This window comes from Aquarana catesbeiana, linkage group LG04 (genome assembly GCF_042186555.1).
Source record: "Aquarana catesbeiana isolate 2022-GZ linkage group LG04, ASM4218655v1, whole genome shotgun sequence".
NCBI classification, from domain to species: domain Eukaryota; kingdom Metazoa; phylum Chordata; class Amphibia; order Anura; family Ranidae; genus Aquarana; species Aquarana catesbeiana.
This window is the reverse complement of record NC_133327.1, coordinates 367,273,293-367,295,532: the sequence shown is the minus strand read 5'-3', so window position 1 is coordinate 367,295,532 and position 22,240 is coordinate 367,273,293. Positions and strand designations below refer to the sequence as shown.

Here is a 22,240-nt window from a genome sequence, read left to right as displayed (position 1 = left end):
CCGAGAGCCGCCGAGAATGGCGGCGCCATTTTTAAACGGGAGTTCAGTGTACTGACAAGGCTGCAGTGAGGGGACCCTGACAAGGCTGCAGTGAGGGGACCCTGACAAGGCTGCAGTGAGGGGACCCTGACAAGGCTGCAGTGAGGGGACCCTGACAAGGCTGCAGTGAGGGGACCCTGACAAGGCTGCAGTGAGGGGACCCTGACAAGGCTGCAGTGAGGGGACCCTGACAAGGCTGCAGTGAGGGGACCCTGACAAGGCTGCAGTGAGGGGACCCTGACAAGGCTGCAGTGAGGGGACCCTGACAAGGCTGCAGTGAGGGGACCCTGACAAGGCTGCAGTGAGGGGACCCTGACAAGGCTGCAGTGAGGGGACCCTGACAAGGCTACACGGACCCTGACAAAGCTGCATTGATGGGCATTTAAATGTAAGTTTTTTTTTTTTTTTTTCCTTTAAAATTCCCTCCTAAAACTTGGGGCTATTCAGTCTGTTAAGGAGAAGGCAAAAAAAACAAAACGCAAAACACATGCAAAAACGTGTGCAAAATGCAATGGAAAACAGTGTGAACCTAGCCTAAGGAGGAGGGGGAGCTGATTCAAACATCACTTCTATAAAATCTGCACGGAAATTTTATGGATTTGGGTTAGATATGATACAAGATGAACCAACTACTCCACTGATGAAAGAGGACACTTCCTTGAAACGCAGGAGACATAATGGAAGTTCAGTCTTTTTTTAGAAAATTTGACCTGGAAGACCAAATAATGCAATGATTTCGTTCTTTGAAGGTGGCAAAGAAGCGATTGCTTGCAGATCTAAGTGCTTTTTACCTTTCGTTTATTACCCACTTGACCTCCTGGAAGATTTACACCCTTCATGACCAGGCCAATTTCTTGCAATATGGCACTGCGTGTCGTACAAAAAGGCCGACAATTTTTAAGAAAACACTTTTTTACTTTCTGTCAATGACTTGGTATTGTGGACAGCTATTTTATCTAAGAGAAATTCCCAAAACATGGCCTGTTGTGGGTACTTGAGGACAGGATTGAGAATCATTGGTTTACGTGAACTTTATAACTTCTACAAACTATGGTATATATTTATAGATTTTTTTTTTTTTTGTATAGTAGATCAGCGTCTTTTAGCAGGTCTGCGATATTGCGGTGGACAGTATGACACTTTGTGGGAACTAATGACACTAGTACAGTGATCAGTGCTAAAAATATGCACAGTCACTGTACTAATGACACTGGCTGGGAAGGGATTAAACATCTAGGGCCATCAAAGGGTTAACTGTATGGCTAGCCAGTGTGTGTATACAGTGTGTTTATTTCAGTAGGGGAAGAGATCTATTCTAGTCCCTACTTTGCACAGACACAGGATCAGTTCCTTCACCCCTTGTTTACTTGAGCATAGCTTAGTTCTGTGTGTTAATGACAATCAGGTGCTGGAGGACATCGAGTCCCCGGGACCCGCAGATCAGCTTCTGCTGTGAACAATAATAGCAGAAGCAACCTCCCGGCAGCGTGTGCACCCCCTGCAGGCAGAAGTGCAGGATCACGTGTATAAATATGTGATCCTACCAACAGCTACAGCCCTGACGCAGTAAAAGTGCTATAGGGTGGTCAGCAAGTGGTTAAAGCGATAACTAATCCTGTTCCTTTAAAGCATTTTATACAGTGCTTGTGCTGTGTCATTTTGGACCCCTATAACACCTAAAAATACCTGGCTGATCTTGCCTGGCTATACCTTCCCCTTTGTAAACTGACCACAGTGTATCGTGGCTGCTGAGCCCTGACACCATGGTCAGTTTACGTGCCTTCGTCATCCGCAGCCCTGCTCTGTCTCCTCTCTGCTCCTGTGTCCTCCTCCCTCCTCCCCTCCCTGCCTGTCTGCTCGTGTCAGCGCCTGCCCCATCCCCAGCTCCTAATACTCTCATATTAAGTATAAAATGCTCCTATCACCTCTGTAATATTACAATAAGCTCCCCTGTGTCTGTTTATATAATAAATATACTTAACACATCAGCTCCCTGTGATCACGTGACTCCTCGGCTCGCTCTCTCTCCTCTCCTCCTCGGCAGTGCTTAGCCCCACCCGCTGGAACGGTCAACTGGGCAGAGGCAAGAGGAGGCACCTGAGCACCGCGAGCCGATGTGTTATTGGTACAGATAAGCATATTTATTATAACACAGGCACAGGGGCACTTATTGTAATGTTAGAGGGGATAAGGAGCATTTTATAGAAGTGACTTAACAACCACTTTAAGCTTTCAGTGCATATACTTTACGAGATCCATGTGCTCTTGTGAGCAGCAAATGGATTTGAAGTACTAGTGAAAAACATCTGCAATTTTTATTTGCTGGAGTTTGACAGCCAATTGTGCCTTAAAGAAATCAGCTGGTACCCAACTAATATTTTTTTCTTACCCTTTTTTTATTGGTGTGATGGAAAGCACAACTTCTCTAGTTCTTTAAAAGTGCCTCCTGGCTCCAAGGTTCAAGTGACTTGTTCTAGATTGTGAATGAATTTGACTTAGCCTATTTTGGCACTTTGTGTGAAATGCATAGCAAGTTTTGTGTGTTGGTACTATTTGTTCTGGATTAGGGCATTGCATGATCCAGTGTTTTCCTTGCAGTGCATTTTCAATGAGTGCTGCTAGGAGGTTGTGCAGCTGTAACACTGTGTGCTTCTTGCTTCATATATTCCACCTCCTTCTGTTTGTTTTCCCAAGCTCACTTCTGATGCTCACAGCATTGAGATGCCCTTTTGAAAGTTAATTGGATATTAACATAAGCAATAAACAGTAAGCCAAAGTGAATAGATTCTTTTTAAACTTTCAAACAACTATTTTAATGGAAATGTAAACCCAGCTGTATCAAGGCTACCTTGGCCTACTTGAAATGGCAGCATAAAAGTAGGCTCCATGGCAACAAGGCAGCTTTATGTTTATGTCTATGACTAGTAAAGCAGGATGAAAGAAGTCCCGCAGTATTATTCATTATGTTCATTGGCTTCTAAAAAGCATCTAGCGACAACATAAAGTGGTACTTGACTCTCTTCTAATTTCCAGTGTCTTTACTCTGTTTTCCTGAGGTTGAAGAGGGGGGAGGGTAGGATTTGGGGGGAAATGTAATTTGCAGCGACTTCTTGCAAATTAAAAATATCATTCAGATCCATATTAGTTGATGTCTGTCGTATATGCACTGTTATGTCTTTATGAATTTGCAGGTACATAGTTTTAAAATTTAAAATCAAGCCGCAGATTCTTTGTGGATTTAGATGGTGAGTTGATTGTGCATCTGAGCAAAACAAAGAATGCCCTAACAAGATGTTTTATGAAGAGGGCTTCAGAAAAGAGCTCAGATACCAAATAGCTGTGTAATCCTTGCTTCATTGTTCTTGGGCAGTTGTTTCCCACAGTCTCATATTTTTTACCCAGTTCTAAAGCATTCTACAAGTATAGGTCCTCAACTCCCACCATTTTCCTCAATGGACAGTTTGAAACACGAGGCTCACAGTTACGTTTAAAGTGAACCTTGCCTGGCCTAAGAGGTTTCTAAGGTAACAGTGCTTAGGTGCATGCCTTGTGGTACCTATAATCGTTTTAAACCAATTCCTGTAAAGCCCCCTTGGTTTCTATGCCCAGACCGTGCATGGAGTCTTAACATCTGCCCAAGCTGAATCAAGTCTTCCCCTTCTTGTCTTGGTTTTGTATGAGGAAGTGGGTTAATCTCAACCTTGGCAGAAGTTACAGATACAGCCTTGGTTTAAAATCTGTAGGGCTTCCTGTACATGGTTATTACACTCAGAAACAAGTCATGTGAAGCACGCTTTCAGGCTTTAGGCTAGCTTTACACATGAGCGTTTTCCCTGTGGCTGCGCTGCTCATGCACAGCAGCCCATTCATTTGTATCCACTGAAAATGTAGAAAAAGTCCCCGTACCTTTGCAGAAAATGCATTCGCCGGCAAACCACATAGCACAGTGTGGTTTCCAGTATGGGGAAACCACTCTGTGTTTTCCAGTGCGTGGTGGTGCAGTTAGGAATAATGGTACCCCCATGCATCAAGTTTTTTTTCTGTGTGGGTGGTTGCGGCTTCAGGAACATGTGCAGTCCCCCCACAGTAACCACCCCCACATGTGTGAACCTAGCCTTAGGCCAAGGCCATTTTATTTTAATTGTCAGCTCTTAATGACCTTGGCAACCAATCTTATTTTTTTTTTTTTTCTTTTATTACGTTTATCCCTGATTTAGAGAAATCTACTAGGCAACACAGACTGTAATTTATTTAAATGTTTATTCAAGTATAACTTAAAATTTTGTTTTTGCAGGCTGTGTGGCAGGGTACAGAGGCTTCTTGAATGCCGCCATACTTTTTTGAAAATCTGGGGCTTTGCAGTTTTACCTCCATTCAGGGCTTATAGAGCACTGATTAGTGTTCCGTTTTTTTTTTTGTTTTTTTTTATACCACACTTTTATTTTATGTTTTCTATAGGGATCTTTCCCTCTCCAAAAAGGAGGTTCCAGCAACCCGTCGGGAGATGAGATTGCTCCTCGTGGCTGCATATGACCAGAGGGTCTCGGGCGCTATCATACCTGAGGCCGGGTCTCGGGATGCTGCATTCAGGCAAATCCAGGGGAATTCTGCCACTAACTCTGATATCTCGCTACTTACTGACATTAACTGAAACAGTAACTAACACACTGGCACCTACATTGACACCAACACTGACTACACTAGATCAAGCCCTGAACTATTTATTCTTTAGGCCTCTTGCACGCTGCATTTGAAAAAGCTCAGTACAGTTTATTTTTTTTATTTATTTTTTTTAAACCAAGCTAAAATACAGCCCATTCATTGGAATGAGTCTATGCACACAGGCATGTAAACGAGAGGCGTGCATTCTTCAGTAAAAAAAAAAAAAAATTAAGAAATTTACGCCTCATGCACAAATACGCGCCCAAATGGCCATTTATATTGTGCAGAGCAAAAACGCGAGAATAACGTTTTCACGTGCTCGAAAATTGCACAACTGCATATGCACGAAAATGCGCACAAATACATACAAAAAAAAAGTCTGAAATGGTAGATGCTCAAACAGGCATATCGTGTGCAAGAGGCTTTATTTTTATTTTTTGCAACGGACAGATTTTTTTTTTTTTTCTCTTCTTTACTGAGGAAAACCGCAGGTGTCGGCTACAGATTGAGGCTACATTCACACTTGAGCGTTTCAAAGTCGCGCATTTTTACAGCGATTTTGCTGTGGTTTTTTTTTTTTTGGCACGATTTTGTACAGGTCACCAATCTAAAAAGCAGAAAAACACCTGTAATCTGCCCCAAAGAAGCTCATGGGGGTTTTTTTTTGTTTTTTTTTTTTTTTGGAGCTTGAGGTGTTTTTCAGGCATTTTGCTTCAGGTGACCAAACGCTCAGATGTGAACAAGTGCCATTGAAATGAATGGGATTTTGCTTGTTGGGCATCTTTCAGGAGTTTTTTTGGGCGTTTTACAAGCTGAAAATGCTCAGGTGTGAATGCAGCCTGAATGATCACTGTGATAGCCAGTAAGATCGAGATCCAGGTCCCCTGGGTCCCGATTTTTAGTAGAGATGCGGGACGGTCACAAACAGGTCGGTCCCTGTGCTGGGAGCACGTGTAGGTTATTTATAGGGGTGCACTGAATGGGTGCCGAAACTGATACCGAAAATGACTGTATATATTTGAATTAAAATGTTTTACATTTTTATATAACACATTGCTAATAGTATTAGCAAAATTTCCATGTGGTGCACCTCTAGCAGATATGATGCAGGTGATGGTCAGAGACTGCAGACGTGGTACAGGTGATGGTCAGAGGCTGCAGACGTGGTACAGGTGATGGTCAGAGACTGCAGACGTGGTACAGGTGATGGTCAGAGACTGCAGACGTGGTACAGGTGATGGTCAGAGACTGCAGACGTGGTACAGGAGATGGTCAGAGACTGCAGACGTGGTACAGGAGATGGTCAGAGACTGCAGACGTGGTACAGGAGATGGTCAGAGACTGCAGACGTGGTACAGGAGATGGTCAGAGACTGCAGACGTGGTACAGGAGATGGTCAGAGACTGCAGACGTGGTACAGGAGATCAATGCAGCCTCACCAGTCAGCCTATCAGTGCCCATGAGGTACAGCCTACCAGTGCCTGGTAATGCGATGTCACCCTGTGTGTCAGAGCTGGATATGAATCGTCGTGCAGCCGATGTAACGATGTCCCCGCCTGCTATGACACACGGCACAATGATTCCTAGCATTGGATCAGAGTGCCGTCTATCACAAGAGGCGGTCTAGGAGGCGGGACATCATTACATCGGCTGCACGGAATACACAGCCTACCAGGCACTGGTAGGCTGTGTATGACAGGAGTGAGAAGAGGAGGAGGGTGGGTAGACTCTGAGGGGCGCGCCGGAAAAATACACGTGCGGCACCCGGCGGGATGGCCCCGCCCCGATGGCCCCGCCCCTCTTTCTGCAAAGTACCAAAACACCATTTTCGGCAGATGTTTTGGCGGCTGAAATTTTGGTGCATCCCCTAGTTATATACATATACAACCAACTGTAAAGGGAACTTGTGTCCAGGTTTTATACATTAAAGTATCTATGTATTCTGAACAAGCACTAAAAGCACTTTAAAGCTGTATTAAACCCAAAAGCAATTATTCTATTTCAGCTTATCAGTTCTTAGTTATAGGGATGCTACAAGCCATTTAACACTGACAATGGGCTTACAATGATCATCTATTTATGTAAAAACCTTTATCCCAAAAGAAAAAAATAAACTGTTGCTGTAACTGCATTCACGCTAGTACAATTTCAGATGCAATTGAGTGGCACAGAATCACATGACAATGGAAATTACATTGTTTTCCATGGTGTCCGTTCACGTCAATACAACTCAGAACAGTGTGATTTTGGAAAAGGTTCCTGTACTACTTTAGTGCGATTCCAGTGCGAGTTAGGCCCCATAGAATATGGAAATTTTATCAAAGTTGCACTACATAATCCCAGTGTGAACCTAGCCTAAAACAGACTGTGTCGCATCCAGAATCGTATAAACTTTTTTTTTTTTTTTTTTTTCAGAAAGACCTTCAAATAATTAAAATATTTTTTTACAAAGACCATAAAAACGATTAAAAGTAGTCCAATGGCTGATCATGAAGTGTTGAGTCAAAATGGACCTTTTGATCTCACAATACATAAACAAAAGCCTGTGACAACACGTCCACACCAGCTTTGGACCAGTGTTCTTTCTGCCACAGGCGCTGGGTCAGGAGGCGTGACTGTCTGTGACCACGAATAGAGGCAATTCAAATGTAAGCTGTTACAGCGGGCTATCCCCACTCTATGATTCGGCCTGCTCTCCTCTTCCTCCACGCTCTCTTCCCCTGTGATGATCCAGCCGCCCTCTTTTCCTCTACGCTTTTTCCCCTATGGTGATCCGGCTGCCCTCTCTTCTGTCACGCTCTCTTCTCTTCTCCTGGGCGAATGGCTCCCATTCAGCCCTGCCTGCCAGCGCTGCTCGCCCCCCGCTCCTAGGCAGCCCACGCCAGCCATCATTTTCCACTTGCGAGTAGGCGAGTGGAAAATGCGAGGGCTGCACTATATTGTCAAAGGTATTGGGATGTCTGCCTTTTACATGTACATTAACTTTAAAGAGGAAGGAAACCCTGCTGGGTTTCCTTCCTCTTTGTTTCCCTGCAAAGGGTAAAGCATAATGGGCTACTATGCATCGTATAGTAGCCCATTATGTGTCACATACCTGACACAGGAGCCTGCGATGTCACCGCTGTCCCCTCTTCCACGAAGCATCCATTTTCCTTCCGGTTATCGCTGCTCCAGCGCTGTGACTGGATGTGACCGGCGCATGCACGCAGGAGCCGTCAGTGACGGCATGATCTCCTTCACTAACGGCACGCCCAGTGCACCTGCGCCATTCGCACCGTAGACATCGGTGCCCGTTTTCAGGAAAATATCTCCTTAACCATGTAGGTTAAGGAGATATTTCTTGCACCTACAGGTAAGCCTTAATCCAGGCTTACCTGTAGATTAAAGTGGTCTGTAAGGGTTTACAACCACTTTAATGGCATCCCAGTTTTTGTACGTAGGGTTCAATATTGAGTTGGTCTTCCCTTTGCAGCTAGAACAGCTTCAACTCTTCTGGGAAGGCTGTCCACAAGGTTTAGGAATGTGTCTATGGAAATGTTTGACCATTCTTCCAGAAGTGCATTTCTGTGGTACGTGTAAAGGCAGGTGTCCCAGCACTTTTGACAATACATTGTGATATATAGATAGAGATATCTATCTATATATCTATCTCTCTCTCTCTCTCTAAAAAATTAATTGTATATCATTTCAAAGGGTGAGGTGCACGTCAATCACAGCAGTATGTGCAATAGAAATCAAGCCTTCCCAAGGGCTTATATTATAAAATAAATCAAGTGGGATTGCTGCACAAAAATGTGTTTAATGAAGAAATATGAATAACATCAAAAAGGATAAGGCAGTCATGGTAACAGTTTTGTGCTAATACAGATCATGCCCTTCTTCAAAACCTCATGCCTATAAGTGACCACATACATGGTAGAATATATAGCTCATCACTCTATTAAACAATCTGGAATCCATTGATTACAGGCAGTCCCCGAGTTACGAACGACTCCTACTTATGAACGGCCTCAAACGCCGGCCACTTGTGCTCCACGCTGATCCTGGATACCTCCAGACACATCCCATACTGCAGTACTACTTGTACTGCATGGCCAGAAGAGCCCCAGATAACATAACAAGCGCCCGGTATATCCCACATCCATGCACAAGCTGATGTTACACTTACGAATGCAGTGTTGTGACTTACGAACAACTTTGACTTACAAACAAACCTACAGTCCCTATTGTGTTCTTAACTCGGGGACATCCTGTAGTAGATCATTGCATGAAACGCTTTGTGAATGCATAATATGGTACAATCTTGAAATGAAAGATCAACAGGTGTGTTAATATTCACACACCACACACTATATCAATCAGGAAAAAAAATAAATAATAAAAAATGAAAATTAAAAAATGACAAAATGAAAGAATGAATTAAAGATAACATTAATCAAAACCAAAATATTTATATATGTTTAAATAAATATAAAAACTGTGCCACAATTAATGATATATAAATCCACATAATGGTATACAGACACGTGATACAGATCTACCATGTAAAAATTGTTAAGAAGCAATAATATATAACCCTGAACCTATGAACCATAAAAAGACATACCGACTTGAATAAATAAGTACAAATGGCCACAGGCCGCTTGGGATCCAGGGATTTCCTCATTGAGGGTTTATCCTCACAACTGACACGTAAGTTGGAAAAATCATTACAACAACTTACATCTATGGAGCTACATGAGATAACGCTAGCTGAGTACTACAAGTCACAGTTGATGTCTCATGGACTCAGGGTACCCATAGTGCCAACTTTATTTGCCCAAAATGAGGCTTTCAAGAAAAGAGTCATGCAGATCATCAACAAGTGCTCATTTGATCTAATTACTTTGATAGTGGAATTTTTACAGATGGATCTGATCTAACAGGACAAGAGGAGTTTCTCAAAACCAAAAAACTTTGCATGACAAACTACTCGTACATTGGAAGAACATTGAGGGACGCGAACGAGCCAAAATGGATCGGAATCGTGAGTACTTTATTAACAATCGTGTGTATAATTGGACAGAGCCCAACCATTTTCGAGCAAGATTTAGAAATCCACAACGGAATCAACAATTATCCGCATCTAATTCATCCATGGCTTCTACAGGCTTTTCCACCAATGCCCCTAGAGGGTCTTTTTTTGGAACATGGCCCCCCCCTCAAATTCAACCACAGGCGCAGAGGAGGTAAGAGGAACCAAAGGCGTAACGAGAGCTAGTGCGACCAGGAACAGAGGACTGTGTGGTACATAACATTTTCATCTGTATTCTTTAAGTGATGTAGAATTGCAGGTTTTGAACAAAGGTCTTAATTTCTGTCCTAAAGCTAAAATGGATACATTTGTATTGAGACAGGATTTGTATCTTTTTTTTTTTTTTTTTTTTTCGTGTTCGTTTAAAAGCTTTTTACTCCTCCAGACTTGCTGTAAAGAATGTCAGCCCGATATCTTTGTCTATTTCTAACTTAGAATTGAAAAACAAAAGCAGTTTTGTCCCACCAACATCTTGTGCAGCAGCTGAATTGTTCATTAGCAAAGTGGAGGAGGATAATAATCTTTTTTTGCATAATCTATCCAGGAGCGATCATATACCTAACAATTTGACTCGGGAGGAAGCTACAGCTCTTACTGCTTTGTCTACACCGAAGGAGATCACTATCAAGCTGGCCGATAAGGGGAGCTCGATAGTGATAATGGATACAGAATATTATGAGAGGGTGATTTACAGACGATTGGCAGATACCAATGTATACACACGTCTGGAGGCTAATCCCACATTTCGCATTTTAGGACAGGCTGTACAACAAAACATCATTTGATATTAATATACAAACGTATTTAATTTTTGAACATCCCGTCACTCCAATCATTTATATATTACCCAAAATACACAAAGATCCAAAAAATTCCTGGTTTAAAATTCCATCAGCCAAGAAGAAACTCAATTTTTGGATACATTGTGATCTATACAGGATGGACACATTGTTAGTGATCTATATAGAAAACCAACTGACTATAATCAATTGTTACAATTTTCCAGTTTTTATTACCCGGGGGTCTTTTAACCACTTCAGCCCCAGAAGAATTTACCCCCTTCCTGACCAGAGCACTTTTTGCAATTTGGCACTGTGTCGCTTTAACTGACAATTGCGCATTTTGTGCGATGTTGTACCCAAATAAAATTGACGTCCTTTTTTTTTTTTTTTTTTTTTCCCACAAATAGAGCTTTCTTTTGGTGGTATTTGATCGCCTCTGCGGTTATTTTTTGCACTATAAACAAAGAGCGACAATTTTGAAAAAAAAAAAAAAAATGGGATTATTCCTTTGTCTCTGCTGTTTACAGTGTACTAGTATGATTAAGGGCAAAAGTTTTTTTTTTTTTTTTTCCTCATCCCCAAAAAGGTTATGATATATCGATAAAAGATTATTACACCTGCCAATCCTCCTATGTCATATATATCATCAAGTGCCCCTGTGGCCTCCTTTTATGTAGGGGAGACCAGAAATTAAAAGACGGCATAGTGAGACACAAATATTCCATTAGGGATAAGTTGGATAAATTATCACTAGCTAGACACTATAGAAAAAGGGCATACATTATTGCAACATAGATTCATGGTAATTGATGGTGTATCTAAAAATAGATGGGGAGTGGTCCGTTCTGTGGAAAGCCGTAACACATTTACCTCTTCGAGGTCCCAAGGCTCCATATGACTTGACCACCTCCATGCACACGACTCTAAAGGCCTGGAAGGCAGGACTGGGACTTGAGAAGTTCCCACGGAATGCAGTATCCCCACACGCCCCCCTATGGAACAACCCAACCTTACCCCATCTTTACTCACTACCAGACCTCAAAATATGGGCCAAATGTGGCATTAAACTGTTATCTGACCTCACCACCGGCACGGCAATACACCCCCTTCAATCATCTAGTATGTCACAATAATGTTCCCCCCTCGCATTTATTTCGCTATATGCAACTGTCTCATGCGTTTAAAGCCCAAATATTACCCAATGACACGCAAATAGTGCAATCCGATCTGGAGAGGGTCACAAGATATGAATGCACCAGGAAACCGACTTCGGTCCTCTATGCACAGCTCCTTAGAGTTTCCTCTCTAGATCTGTCAAAGCTCCGTCAGCGATGGACTCAAGACATCCCGGGACTGGACTCCGAGGATTGGGAGGACATGTGGTCTCACTTCGTGACCGCCTCATACAATACAAAATGCTACACCGGCCATATATTACCCCGTATAGAATGCATAAAATGAGAACCTCCCTGTCCTCGGAGTGTTGGAGGTGTACATCTGGTCCTGCCCAGCAATTCAAAACTACTGGTCACAAGTAATATCTGTAATACAAGAAGTGGTGGGAATAGATATAGCCCCAACCCCGTAGATATATGCCTTCTAGGCTTAGTAGAAGAATTAGCCCCCAGGATAGCGGAGAGCACTCTGATAGGACTCCTGTTTTTCTATGCCAGAAAATGATCACTCTCTGCTGGAAAAAACATGCCCCGCCGTAAATATTGCTATGGAAAACACATGTCAATAAAGTACTACCACTCTATAAGGAAACCTACCAAAATAGAGGATGCCCCAAAAAATACGGTAGAGTGTGGGCCAAATGGCTGGCGGAGGCCTCCACGGCAACCGCAGACTGAGCATGTACATAATACCACTCTATGGGTGGATGTCATTTTGATACTTTGGGTGACTTTTTTGTATTGTAATCTCTGATATGGGTTTATTTGATATCTATTATTGTCCCTTGGGTCTCGAATGATTGATCTGATCCTTGGATATTTCAATTGAGCAGGAGCCAATACAGCACTAGGTTGTTTGTTGTTCTTCTCTTGTAGACGTGCTACAGCTGTATGTCACTAATGCTGTAGCGGGTTTACTGTTGTTTTTCTGTTTGTATGTGTTATACTCAATAAAAAGATTTAAAAAAAAAAATAGACGGGGAGGCAATAGGGAATTGGAGTTGAGAAAAAGAGAGGTGCATTGGATACATTGGCTAGACACCCTGCAACCTAAGGGGGTTAAATTCTGAGTTTGACTTTATTTCTTTAAGTCGGTAGATCTTTTTATGCTTTATAGGTTCAGGATTATATATTGCTTAATAACAATTTTTGTTTATGGTAGACAGGTATTACTTGTCTATGTACACCATTATGTGGATTTATATATTGTGGCACAGTTTTTTTTTTTTGTTTTTTTTTTTACTTTAAACATAGATAATATTTTGGTTTTGATTACTAACTTTGATTCCTTCTTTCATTTTATTTGTCTTTTCCTTTTTTTTTTTTTGTTTTTTTTTGTTTTTTTTTTTTGTTTCTATATAGGATTCCCGATTTGATATATTCTGTGTGGTGTGAGTATATTGACACACCTATTGATCTTTCGTTCTAAGATTGCACCGTATTATGCATTCACAAAGTTTCATACTATGATCTACTAATCAATTGATACCAGATTGTTTAATAGGGTGATGATGAGCTATATATTCTACCATGTATGTGGTCATTTATAGGCATGAGGTTTTGAAGAAGGGAGTGATCTGTGCCTGAAACTGTTACCATGACTGCCTTGCCTGTCTTTTTGAGGTTGTTCATACTTCTTCATTAAACACATTTTTATGCAGCAATCCCACTTGATTTATTATATATATTGTGCAAAAATGTCCAAAGGATTGCTGCACTTAAAAAAAAAAAAAAAATTGTTTATTCATTCAAAGATTTGTAAAGTTACATCTCAGAGTGTTCAAAAAGATTTGCGTTTCGGGCTCGTATGCTCATGCCCTTCCTCAGATCAGAACACATCAGATCCTTTGTACTTTGCTTATATGTATGGTCAGTGGGAAGACCTCATTGCTTTGCACTAATTGTGGACCGGGTGCAGCTTTCCTTAACCACATTTTTGTGTGTGTGTATATATTATAGTGTGTGCCAGGTTTAAAAAATCACTGCGCCACCCTATAAATTGTATAAGCTGCTGACACTGCAATTAGACAAATTGTGTAAGGGAGTGTGGGGTAAAGTGCAGAGCTTAAATGATTGTGCAAATATGCAAACAATAAATATATCACTACAATATTAAGTTAAGAGCCAATGTCTGGAACCTGTAAACAAAAACACATAATATCCATCAAGCTGAATTGAAGAAAAAACGTGAAACAATCCAAACACATGTAAATGGACTTGGAGTGAGAGAGTTCATATAAAGTGAATGTTCAGCCTTTGAAGAAAAATCATTCATATGGCTAGGTGATAAAATACTCAAGAAGCCCACAGCCACGATGGAGTCACCTTCGGATGTGCCACCAGCAAAGGAATTGGGCTAATCTTACCAGATGGTGTGGGTTACCTGCCAGCAGCAAGGAGCCAAACAAGCAGAACTGGAAACTTTGGGCGTCACCGGAACCAATATGTAGATAGGGCACCCGCACAGACATCACTGGAACCAGCATACAGTATACACAAAAATGAGAGTCCAACGTCCAGGAACTCATAAGCTCCATCAATCCGTAAGAGGGAGTCATAGGAAAAGAAACCACCACATAGCATAAAATCCTTGACTAAAAATGTATTAAATAAGATATTGCACTTTCATCAATACGAGCGATACAGACACTGTATATGTTGTGATCACAGAGAAAAAAGTAGAACGCAGTAAATGGAGCCATCACGATGCGGACTGACGCGTTTCGTCTACTCAGACGTCATCAGGAGTATGACCTATAGTTTGGACTGTTTCACATTTTTCTTCAATTCAGTTTAATGGACATTATGTATTTTCTGTTTAGAGGTGCCAGACATTGGCTCTCAACTTTAATATTTTATTGATAGATTTATTATTTATGTGTATGTATATATAATATATGTATGTATATATAATATGTATACTGATGCTTGTACCTTCAAAACTCCCCTCCATTCATGTCTTCTGTGTTTTATTTACTCCACCACCTCCCATGGCTGGAGAAGACTGCTAAATTAATTGCCCTTTTACCCTTCAGCTAACATCCGCTTACATGGTCTACCTTTTTGGTTTTGCAGCTTTATCAGTCTTCCCATGTTCCTCAGACTGTAGAATTCTACAGGCATGTGAACCAGCTCCATGTAAAGCAGGTTTGGTTCATATGTCATGCGAATCAGATGTGGTTCAACTGCCACCTTTTAAGTAATTTTATTTTAGTCAAAAAAAAAAAAAAAGTCACATGACCTTTAATGAAATGGCAAAAATAGCACAGTTCATGAACGTAGTCAAAAACAGAAGCCAGGGTTAGGATGTCAGAGTGGGTAATTAGACAAGCCAGGTCAGGAAACCAGAAGGAATGCCCTTAGAGATCATAGACCACGCAAGAGCAAGGAGGAAAATTAGTTAAGCTGTTTAACCGTTTCCCTACCCGGCCATAGACAAATGACGTCCACAGATGGGATCTCCCATCCTGGGTGGACGTCATATGACGGCCTCGGGTTCCCGGCCGCCTAGGGGGGTGGATGTATACATCCACTGTAATAGGGATAGTGCTTGACAGGTCCTCTTTAGAGTGAGATTTGGGATTATTAAGTCCCCAGATCTCACCTCTAGGCTGGGAAGCCTAAAAAAAACCCAAAAAAAACCTGCGATCCTGGCTTCCCAGCCGAGGCGGCTGCATTTTTTTTTCAAATGCAGAGGCTGGGCGTGACATCATAACATCACACCCGACCTCCGAACGATCATAGAGGCTTCGGGGAACATCTGGCCCGCTAGAAATCTCTATGGTCAACATCCCGACGCTGGTCTTTTCCTTCTCCGCCGATCACAGCCGGGAGAAGCATCGGAGGGCGGCGGGAGGGGGGGCGTCCCCTCCCACCGCCTGTAAGAACGATCAAGCGGCTGAACAGTCGCTATGATTGACGTGAAGGGGATTTCCGGCTGTAAACCAAGATATATGAGTGATGCCTGAAACTGCCGGCTTCGTGCAGATGTCACTGCTGAGCGTCAGCGACGGAAGGTGTCTCTGTCTGGTATATGTAAGATTGGCAATCAAAATCCATTTCTCAAGGCTCCCAGGTATATCTCGAGCTGCAATTGCATCTTTAATGTTATCGGAGAGGCCATAGGAAAAGGCGGCCACGAGAACCCCATTGTTCCAACCAACCTCTGCTGCCAGAGTATGGCATTCAATAGTGTAGTCGGCAACAGTTCTCATTCTCAGTTTAATAGTCATGAGGCTTTTGGCAGCAGCGGTGGAGTCCACAAACTCAGGGTAATTCTGGATAAGTTTTTGTGTCTCCCATAGTGGGTTTGTCAGGAAGTAAATAAATAATGAAGCCTACTTTGCTTCTTTCAGTAGGCTACGCCTGGGCAAACCTCTCAAAATATATTCCAACCTGGTTGAAAAACCCTCTGCAGTGAGCTAGATCGTTCTAAAAATGCTGGAGAAGCAGAGCAAGACCAGTCATTCCTCTTACAGTGGTACTGTTAGAAGCAGCTGCCTGAACCGAGGCAGCAGCAGGGATGGCTTGCAACACTGGTGCTGGAGTAGGAGGATCCAGATGAGCAGTTTGAATCAGGACTGTTTGTAATGCTATGGCATACTGATCCATGCGGTGGTCCTGCTCGTCCAATCTGGAAAAAGTATTCCAGCTAGGTGGGTTGCTTGCATCCTCTCAATTCATGGCCCTTGCGTAATATCAGGAACCATAAACCAGACTAAGACCAAGTGCAGTTAAAATCACACCTTTAACCGCTTGCCGACCAGCCGTCTTTATACTGCGGGGGTGGAGATGCTCATGGCTGACAGTCGCGATGACAGCTGGCTGCGAGCGATCGCGGGCACTAGAGGCAGAACAGGGACGTGTGTGTAAACACACAAATTTCTGTTCTGTGAGGAGAGACAGATCGTGAGTTCCTAATAGCTAGGAAGCACGATCTGTCATCCCCTCTAGTCAGTCCCCTCCCCCTACAGTTAGAACACAGTCAGGGAACACAGTTAACCCCTTGATTTCCCCCTAGTGTTAACCCCTTCCCTGCCAGTGACATTTTATACAATAATCCGTGCATTTTTATAGCACTGATCACTGTATCATTGTCAGTCGTCCCCAAAAAGTGTCTGACGTTTCCGCCATAATGTCACAGTTACGATAAAAATTGCAGATCACCGCCATTTCTAGTAAAAAAATAATAATAAAAATGCCATAAATCTATCCCCTATGTTGTAGACGCTATAGCTTTTGCAAAAAATAAACTGCAGAGATGATCAAATACCACCAAAAGAAAGCTCTATTTGTGGGGAAAATTTTGCCAATTTTGTTTGGGTACATCGTTGCACAACCGTGCAATTGTCAGTTAAAGCGACGCAGTGCCGTATCGCAAAAAGTGCTCTGGTCATTGAGCAGCCAAATCTTCCGGGGCTAAAGTGGTTAATGAAATGGCAAAAATAACACAGTTCAGGAAGGTAGTCAAAAACAGAAGCGAGGGTTAGGATGCCAGAGCGGGTAATTAGACGAGCTGGGTCAGGAAACCAGAAGTCAGCTTGGTGAGGAGCAAAAATCAGGAACAGGAATCTAAGGGAAATCAACTTGGCCACGTCATACACAGAAATGAATGCCCTTCGAGATCATAGCCCACGCAAGGGCAAGGAGGAAATGAGCTTAGCTGTTTAAATAGCAAAAAGGAGCTGGCTGTAGGCTGGACTGAGGCAGGTTAATGGTAACCAGGTGAGTCACTGTGGTAACAATGAGTGGTTTGTAATTAACAGACTTCTGAGCACTATAAGAAAAGAGCTGCTCATAAGTAGCAGGAGCCCATCTCCGGCACCTCAACTGCCGGCCGAAAGCAACATGCTCATTAACTTTTGTTACGGGAGGGCATTAACCGTGGCAAAACGATCTGCTTTTACTGCCCCCGGATCTTGTGAATGAGCCCTACGAGGTAGCATTCACAGCTCCAGAGGTTTTACAAGTTCTCAACATTTTTTTTTTTTTTTATAAATTTAAAAAATTTGATTATAAGCAAGACAGCCAACCTTGTTTAAAAATGACTTTATAATAAAGAAGAGGGTATGATGTTGAGCACAAATCATAATAAAATATGCAGTGACTGATGGCAAGTTTAAACTGTGAGAGCAAAGCCTATCTGTTCCATATTTCAGGTTTTTATCCATGTATTCCGGTACTGCATCAGTCTATCCTACTTTGTAATGTCAGTGATTTTGATTCCTGCTTTTGATGCAGGAGCCGTATTTCCAAAAACTTCCACTACAGACTTCTTTCTTTGCCTTCGATAGTCTGAAAAGCCAAGACGTTTTTCAAAGCTACTAATCCTGTTCAACCTACTTTAGAAATTTGAATGTTATTGGTTAAAATGGGAAGCAAGATAGAGAAAGTTGCATAGCACAAGATTCAGGAAGAATACTTGGTAACCCGGTGAAGTGCACTCTGGATTCTGGCTACAGTGGATTACACAAAACTCAGATGAACATTAGTAACTTGATTGCTTCATCTTGTTGCCTATAGACTTGTTCTTTAAGACCTAATCTAATCGACATCCTGAGACTTTCCTGTCTCTGTAGTTTAACTTTTTCAAAACTCATACCAGTAAAGTACAAAGTGGGGAATTTCCATGGTTTTGTGAAGAAAAAAAAAATTCAAAACTGAAAATCACTTTAGACCTATGTAGGAATTGTATGTTTGTGTGCTTTTTTTTTTTTTTCCCGCTTTCTGTTTCACGCCCATCATTATGTCAAAAGTTCAGAATGAGGAAAATGCATTGTAAAATGAGATGAATTGGCACTTCTACTCTTTGTATTGTATATGTAAACTTGATCTGTTATTTCAGAGATTAACTTTATAGACTTCCTTACTCAGTGTATGAAAATTTCTTCTAAACAGCCTTCCCAAACTTGATCTTTACAGGGTCACTAGAAGAGAGCAGCTAATCCCCTTTTGTAAAGTAATTTGAGAGGAGGGACTTTGAAATGCAAAATATCACCTGCAGAAAACACTAAGCTGTAAAGACTTCTATCTTCTCTACTTTTCTTTGACACCAGACATATAGAGTTGAAGTTGGGTAAAAAGCCAGCTGATACCGTTCTTAATACCTGATTTTACTATTTTGCCATCTTCATGACCACTTTACTCCTGCCTAATGAATAAAGAAAAACGCACAGCCTTGTTTTGCTTAAAGCATACCGTTCACAGAAAGTAAATGCCAGCATGCACTCGTGCCGCATTATTCTCACACAAAAAAAAAAAATCGTACATTAGACAGTTAGGTTAATTAAAACGTGCCTCTTTGATTGGGTACATTTGTGTGATGCCAGGAGAATGCTAAACGGCATAGGCTGACAAGTACTTTAACAGTACTAAAATCATAGTAGTACTCTGACCTTGAACCTGTGGCTCTCCTGTTATGAGAACCACTTGTTCTTGTAGGAAAGTTTTTTTTTTTTTTTTTTTTTTTTATTGTTACATATTCACTAAGAGTTAAATAATGGACAATAAAATGCGTTAAAATAGCATTTGCGGTTTTGAAAGTGCAATTCACTAAAATTTTGCGTTAAATAATGAATGCAGTATTTGTTTGAGCTGCAATGATTTTTTTTTCATGCAATAATTTACCGCATTGAGCTGGTTGCTAAAGAGCGGGCCGTGAAACCGGGCTTCCCGCTGTCTGCTGAATATAAAAAAAGAAAAACATGACGGCAATTAAAAATAATGCAAAAAAAGGTGGGGTTTCATGCAAGTAAAAAAAAAAAGACAGTGCAAGAGTTTTTACCAATTCCCTTGTGACATTACTGACCCCGGCATGCACTGGTCGGTGTCGCTGGGTGCCCCCGCCCCATAGCTATTTAAGAAATGTCACACCGCTGGGCAAGCAGCAAGAGCGTTTGTGGCGAGCAGAGTTTTTTTTCTTTTTTTTCTTTCGGGTCCGGCGATGGTGGCCTGCATCGTGATTGATGATGGATCCACATCAGGGGACATTTTTATTTTCTAATAAAGGAATTGTCAAATTTTTGTACGGTTTTTATTCACTTTTACACTTTTTTTTGGTAAATGGGTAGTACTCCTTCACATGGGGGGGCGGGATCTTGGGACCCCCTTGTTTAACCACTTCCTTACTGGGCACCTAAACCCCCCCCCCCCCCCCGCCCTGGCCAATTTTCAGCTTTTAGCGCTGTCACTCTTTGAATGACAATTGCACGGTCATACATCACCTTAACCAAATGACATTTTTATTATTTTTTTCCCACAAATAGAGCTTTCTTTTGGTGGTATTTGATCACCTCCTGGGTTTTTATTTTTTGTCAACAAAATCTAAAACAGTTTTTTGTATTTTTTTTTTGTAATAAATTTTGCAAACAGGTAATTTTTCTCCTTTATTGATGTACGTTGATGAGGCTACACTGATGGGCTGCACTGATAAGATGGCACTGATGGGCATTGATAGGTGGCACTGATAGCTGGCACTGATGGGTGGCAGTGATGTGCACTGATCGGGACTGGTAGGTGACACTGATAGGCAGCACTGCTAGGTGGCACTGATGAGGCACTGATTGGCACCACTGGTGGGCATTAATAGGTGGCACTGATTGCTGGTACTTACATACTGTGGGCACTGATTCGTGGTACTGGCAGGCGATACTGGTGGGCACATATGAGGCTCTTCCTCTTCGGGACTGATGTCCCTTCAACAGAAGGTGGTGATCGTCTTTTTTTTTTCTCCTCGCGCTGTCAGCTGTCACTCTGTCATTGGCTGACAGCTGATCACGTGGTAACGGGCTGGGATCGGCCCTTTACTCGGATTTGTGATTACCCGAGTCTCATTGACTCGGGTGATCACAGCGCGCGCCCTTCAGGGGGGCGTGGTGAGCCTGCAAAGGGGAGGACGTCAATAGACGTACACCTGGCAAAGCAGATCCGCACTGTAGCCGTCATTCGGCTATAGCGCGGATCTGAAGCAGTTAAAGGGGGCTTTCAGATTCAAATAATCCCCCTGGCCGCAGACCCCAACAGCCCATGGTTGTGGGGAAGAGGCCCTTGTCCCCATCAACATGAGAACAAGGTGCTGTTGCGGGGGGGGGGGGGCATAGCACCTTGGGCAAAACTTCCCATGTTGAGAGCATGCGGCCTGGTATGGTTCGGAAGCGACAACGAGTGCCCCCTCCTTTCCTGACCTACCAGACTGCATGCTCAGGTAAGGGTCTGGTATGAATTTTGGGGGGGGGGGACGACTACTTTGCATATTGCCTTCTCTGGCGGAGTGATTTATCTCCCTCCGCTTGTGCTGTTCTGCTCTGTTCCGCACTCTGCCTGAGACTGGAGAACAAGCCGTGAGGCGAATTGCGGCAGATGAAGCCACTCGGCTGACGTTTGAAATTGTGACTCCAGGCAGGACCAGAGTGGAAGTGGCTCGTGGATCTAACACAGGTGTGTGCTTGCTTGGGGATGATTCAAGATCTACTATATGATGATTACACATTGTATCTGTCTGCAGAATTTACATATTTTGGCGGTGGCACTGTCTCTGCAGGCAGCACATGCATTATGGCATTGGCACCATGGGTGGCACTGTCTCTGCAGGCAGCGCATGCATTATGGCATTGGCACCATGGGTGGCACTGTCTCTGAAGGCAGCACATGTGTTATGGCATTGGCATGGATGTCACTGTCTGCAGCACATTATGACATTGGCATGTCCCACTGTTAAGTCACTGATCGCCACCATTACTAGTAAAAATAAATACATATACATCCCATAGTTTGTAGATGCTATAAATAAATATAAATATCACTTTAAAACAAACCTGCACTTTGTTTCGAGACGGGGTCTGCGGGGGCAGGGGTCGGGCTGAAGGAGGGACCAGGGGTGGGGCTGAAGGGGGGGCCCCATGATTTCTAGCAGCAGCCCTGTCTACAAATGGTGGGAGCTTACTGACCAAAGGAGCAGATTGTTGACTGAGCTGTCTGCTGCCACACTTTTATTTCTCAGTTAACTATTTCTGCCTGGATTAAGCTGTACTGTCTGAGTGGAGTGGAGGTTCAAGAGCTGTTAATGCCTATCTGGATTACAAAACTACCTTTACAGAATTATAAATTCGTTAGCAGGCATGGAGTTTACATACATGTTCTGAAACTGTTTCTTTGTATTTTAAGGTTTAAATGCTGCTTATAGGTAGTAATAAGTTTAATGTTTACAATATATTGCTTGAAAAAATGGATCTCAACATCTCACATCTTGATTTTGCAGACAAACCTCCCAATTTTCAAGTTGAAAGAATCTAGTGTCCGCAGAAGATACAGTGACTTTGAATGGCTAAGGGGTGAGCTTGAAAGGGAAAGCAAGGTAAGTAATTTGGATGAAGAGCTTATTGAACCACTTATGTTTTTCAGACTTGGTGTTTTACAAGTTAAAACTTTTTTGCTAGAAAATTTAATTAGAATCCCCAAAATTATATATATAATTTTTTTTTTTTTTTTGTCAGACCCCCTAGAGAATAAAA

General features: G+C 42.4%; 1 protein-coding gene across 1 annotated transcript in view; it reads left to right on the top strand.

The window, feature by feature from the left end:
• SNX3 (sorting nexin 3) overlaps positions 1-22,240 on the top strand; it is an 80,440-nt gene that overhangs the window by 31,628 nt on the left and 26,572 nt on the right. The window contains exon 2 of the mRNA XM_073627039.1: positions 21,988-22,083. Within this exon, the coding sequence (XP_073483140.1) occupies positions 21,988-22,083 (96 nt within the window). The remainder of the gene's footprint in view (positions 1-21,987; positions 22,084-22,240) is intronic.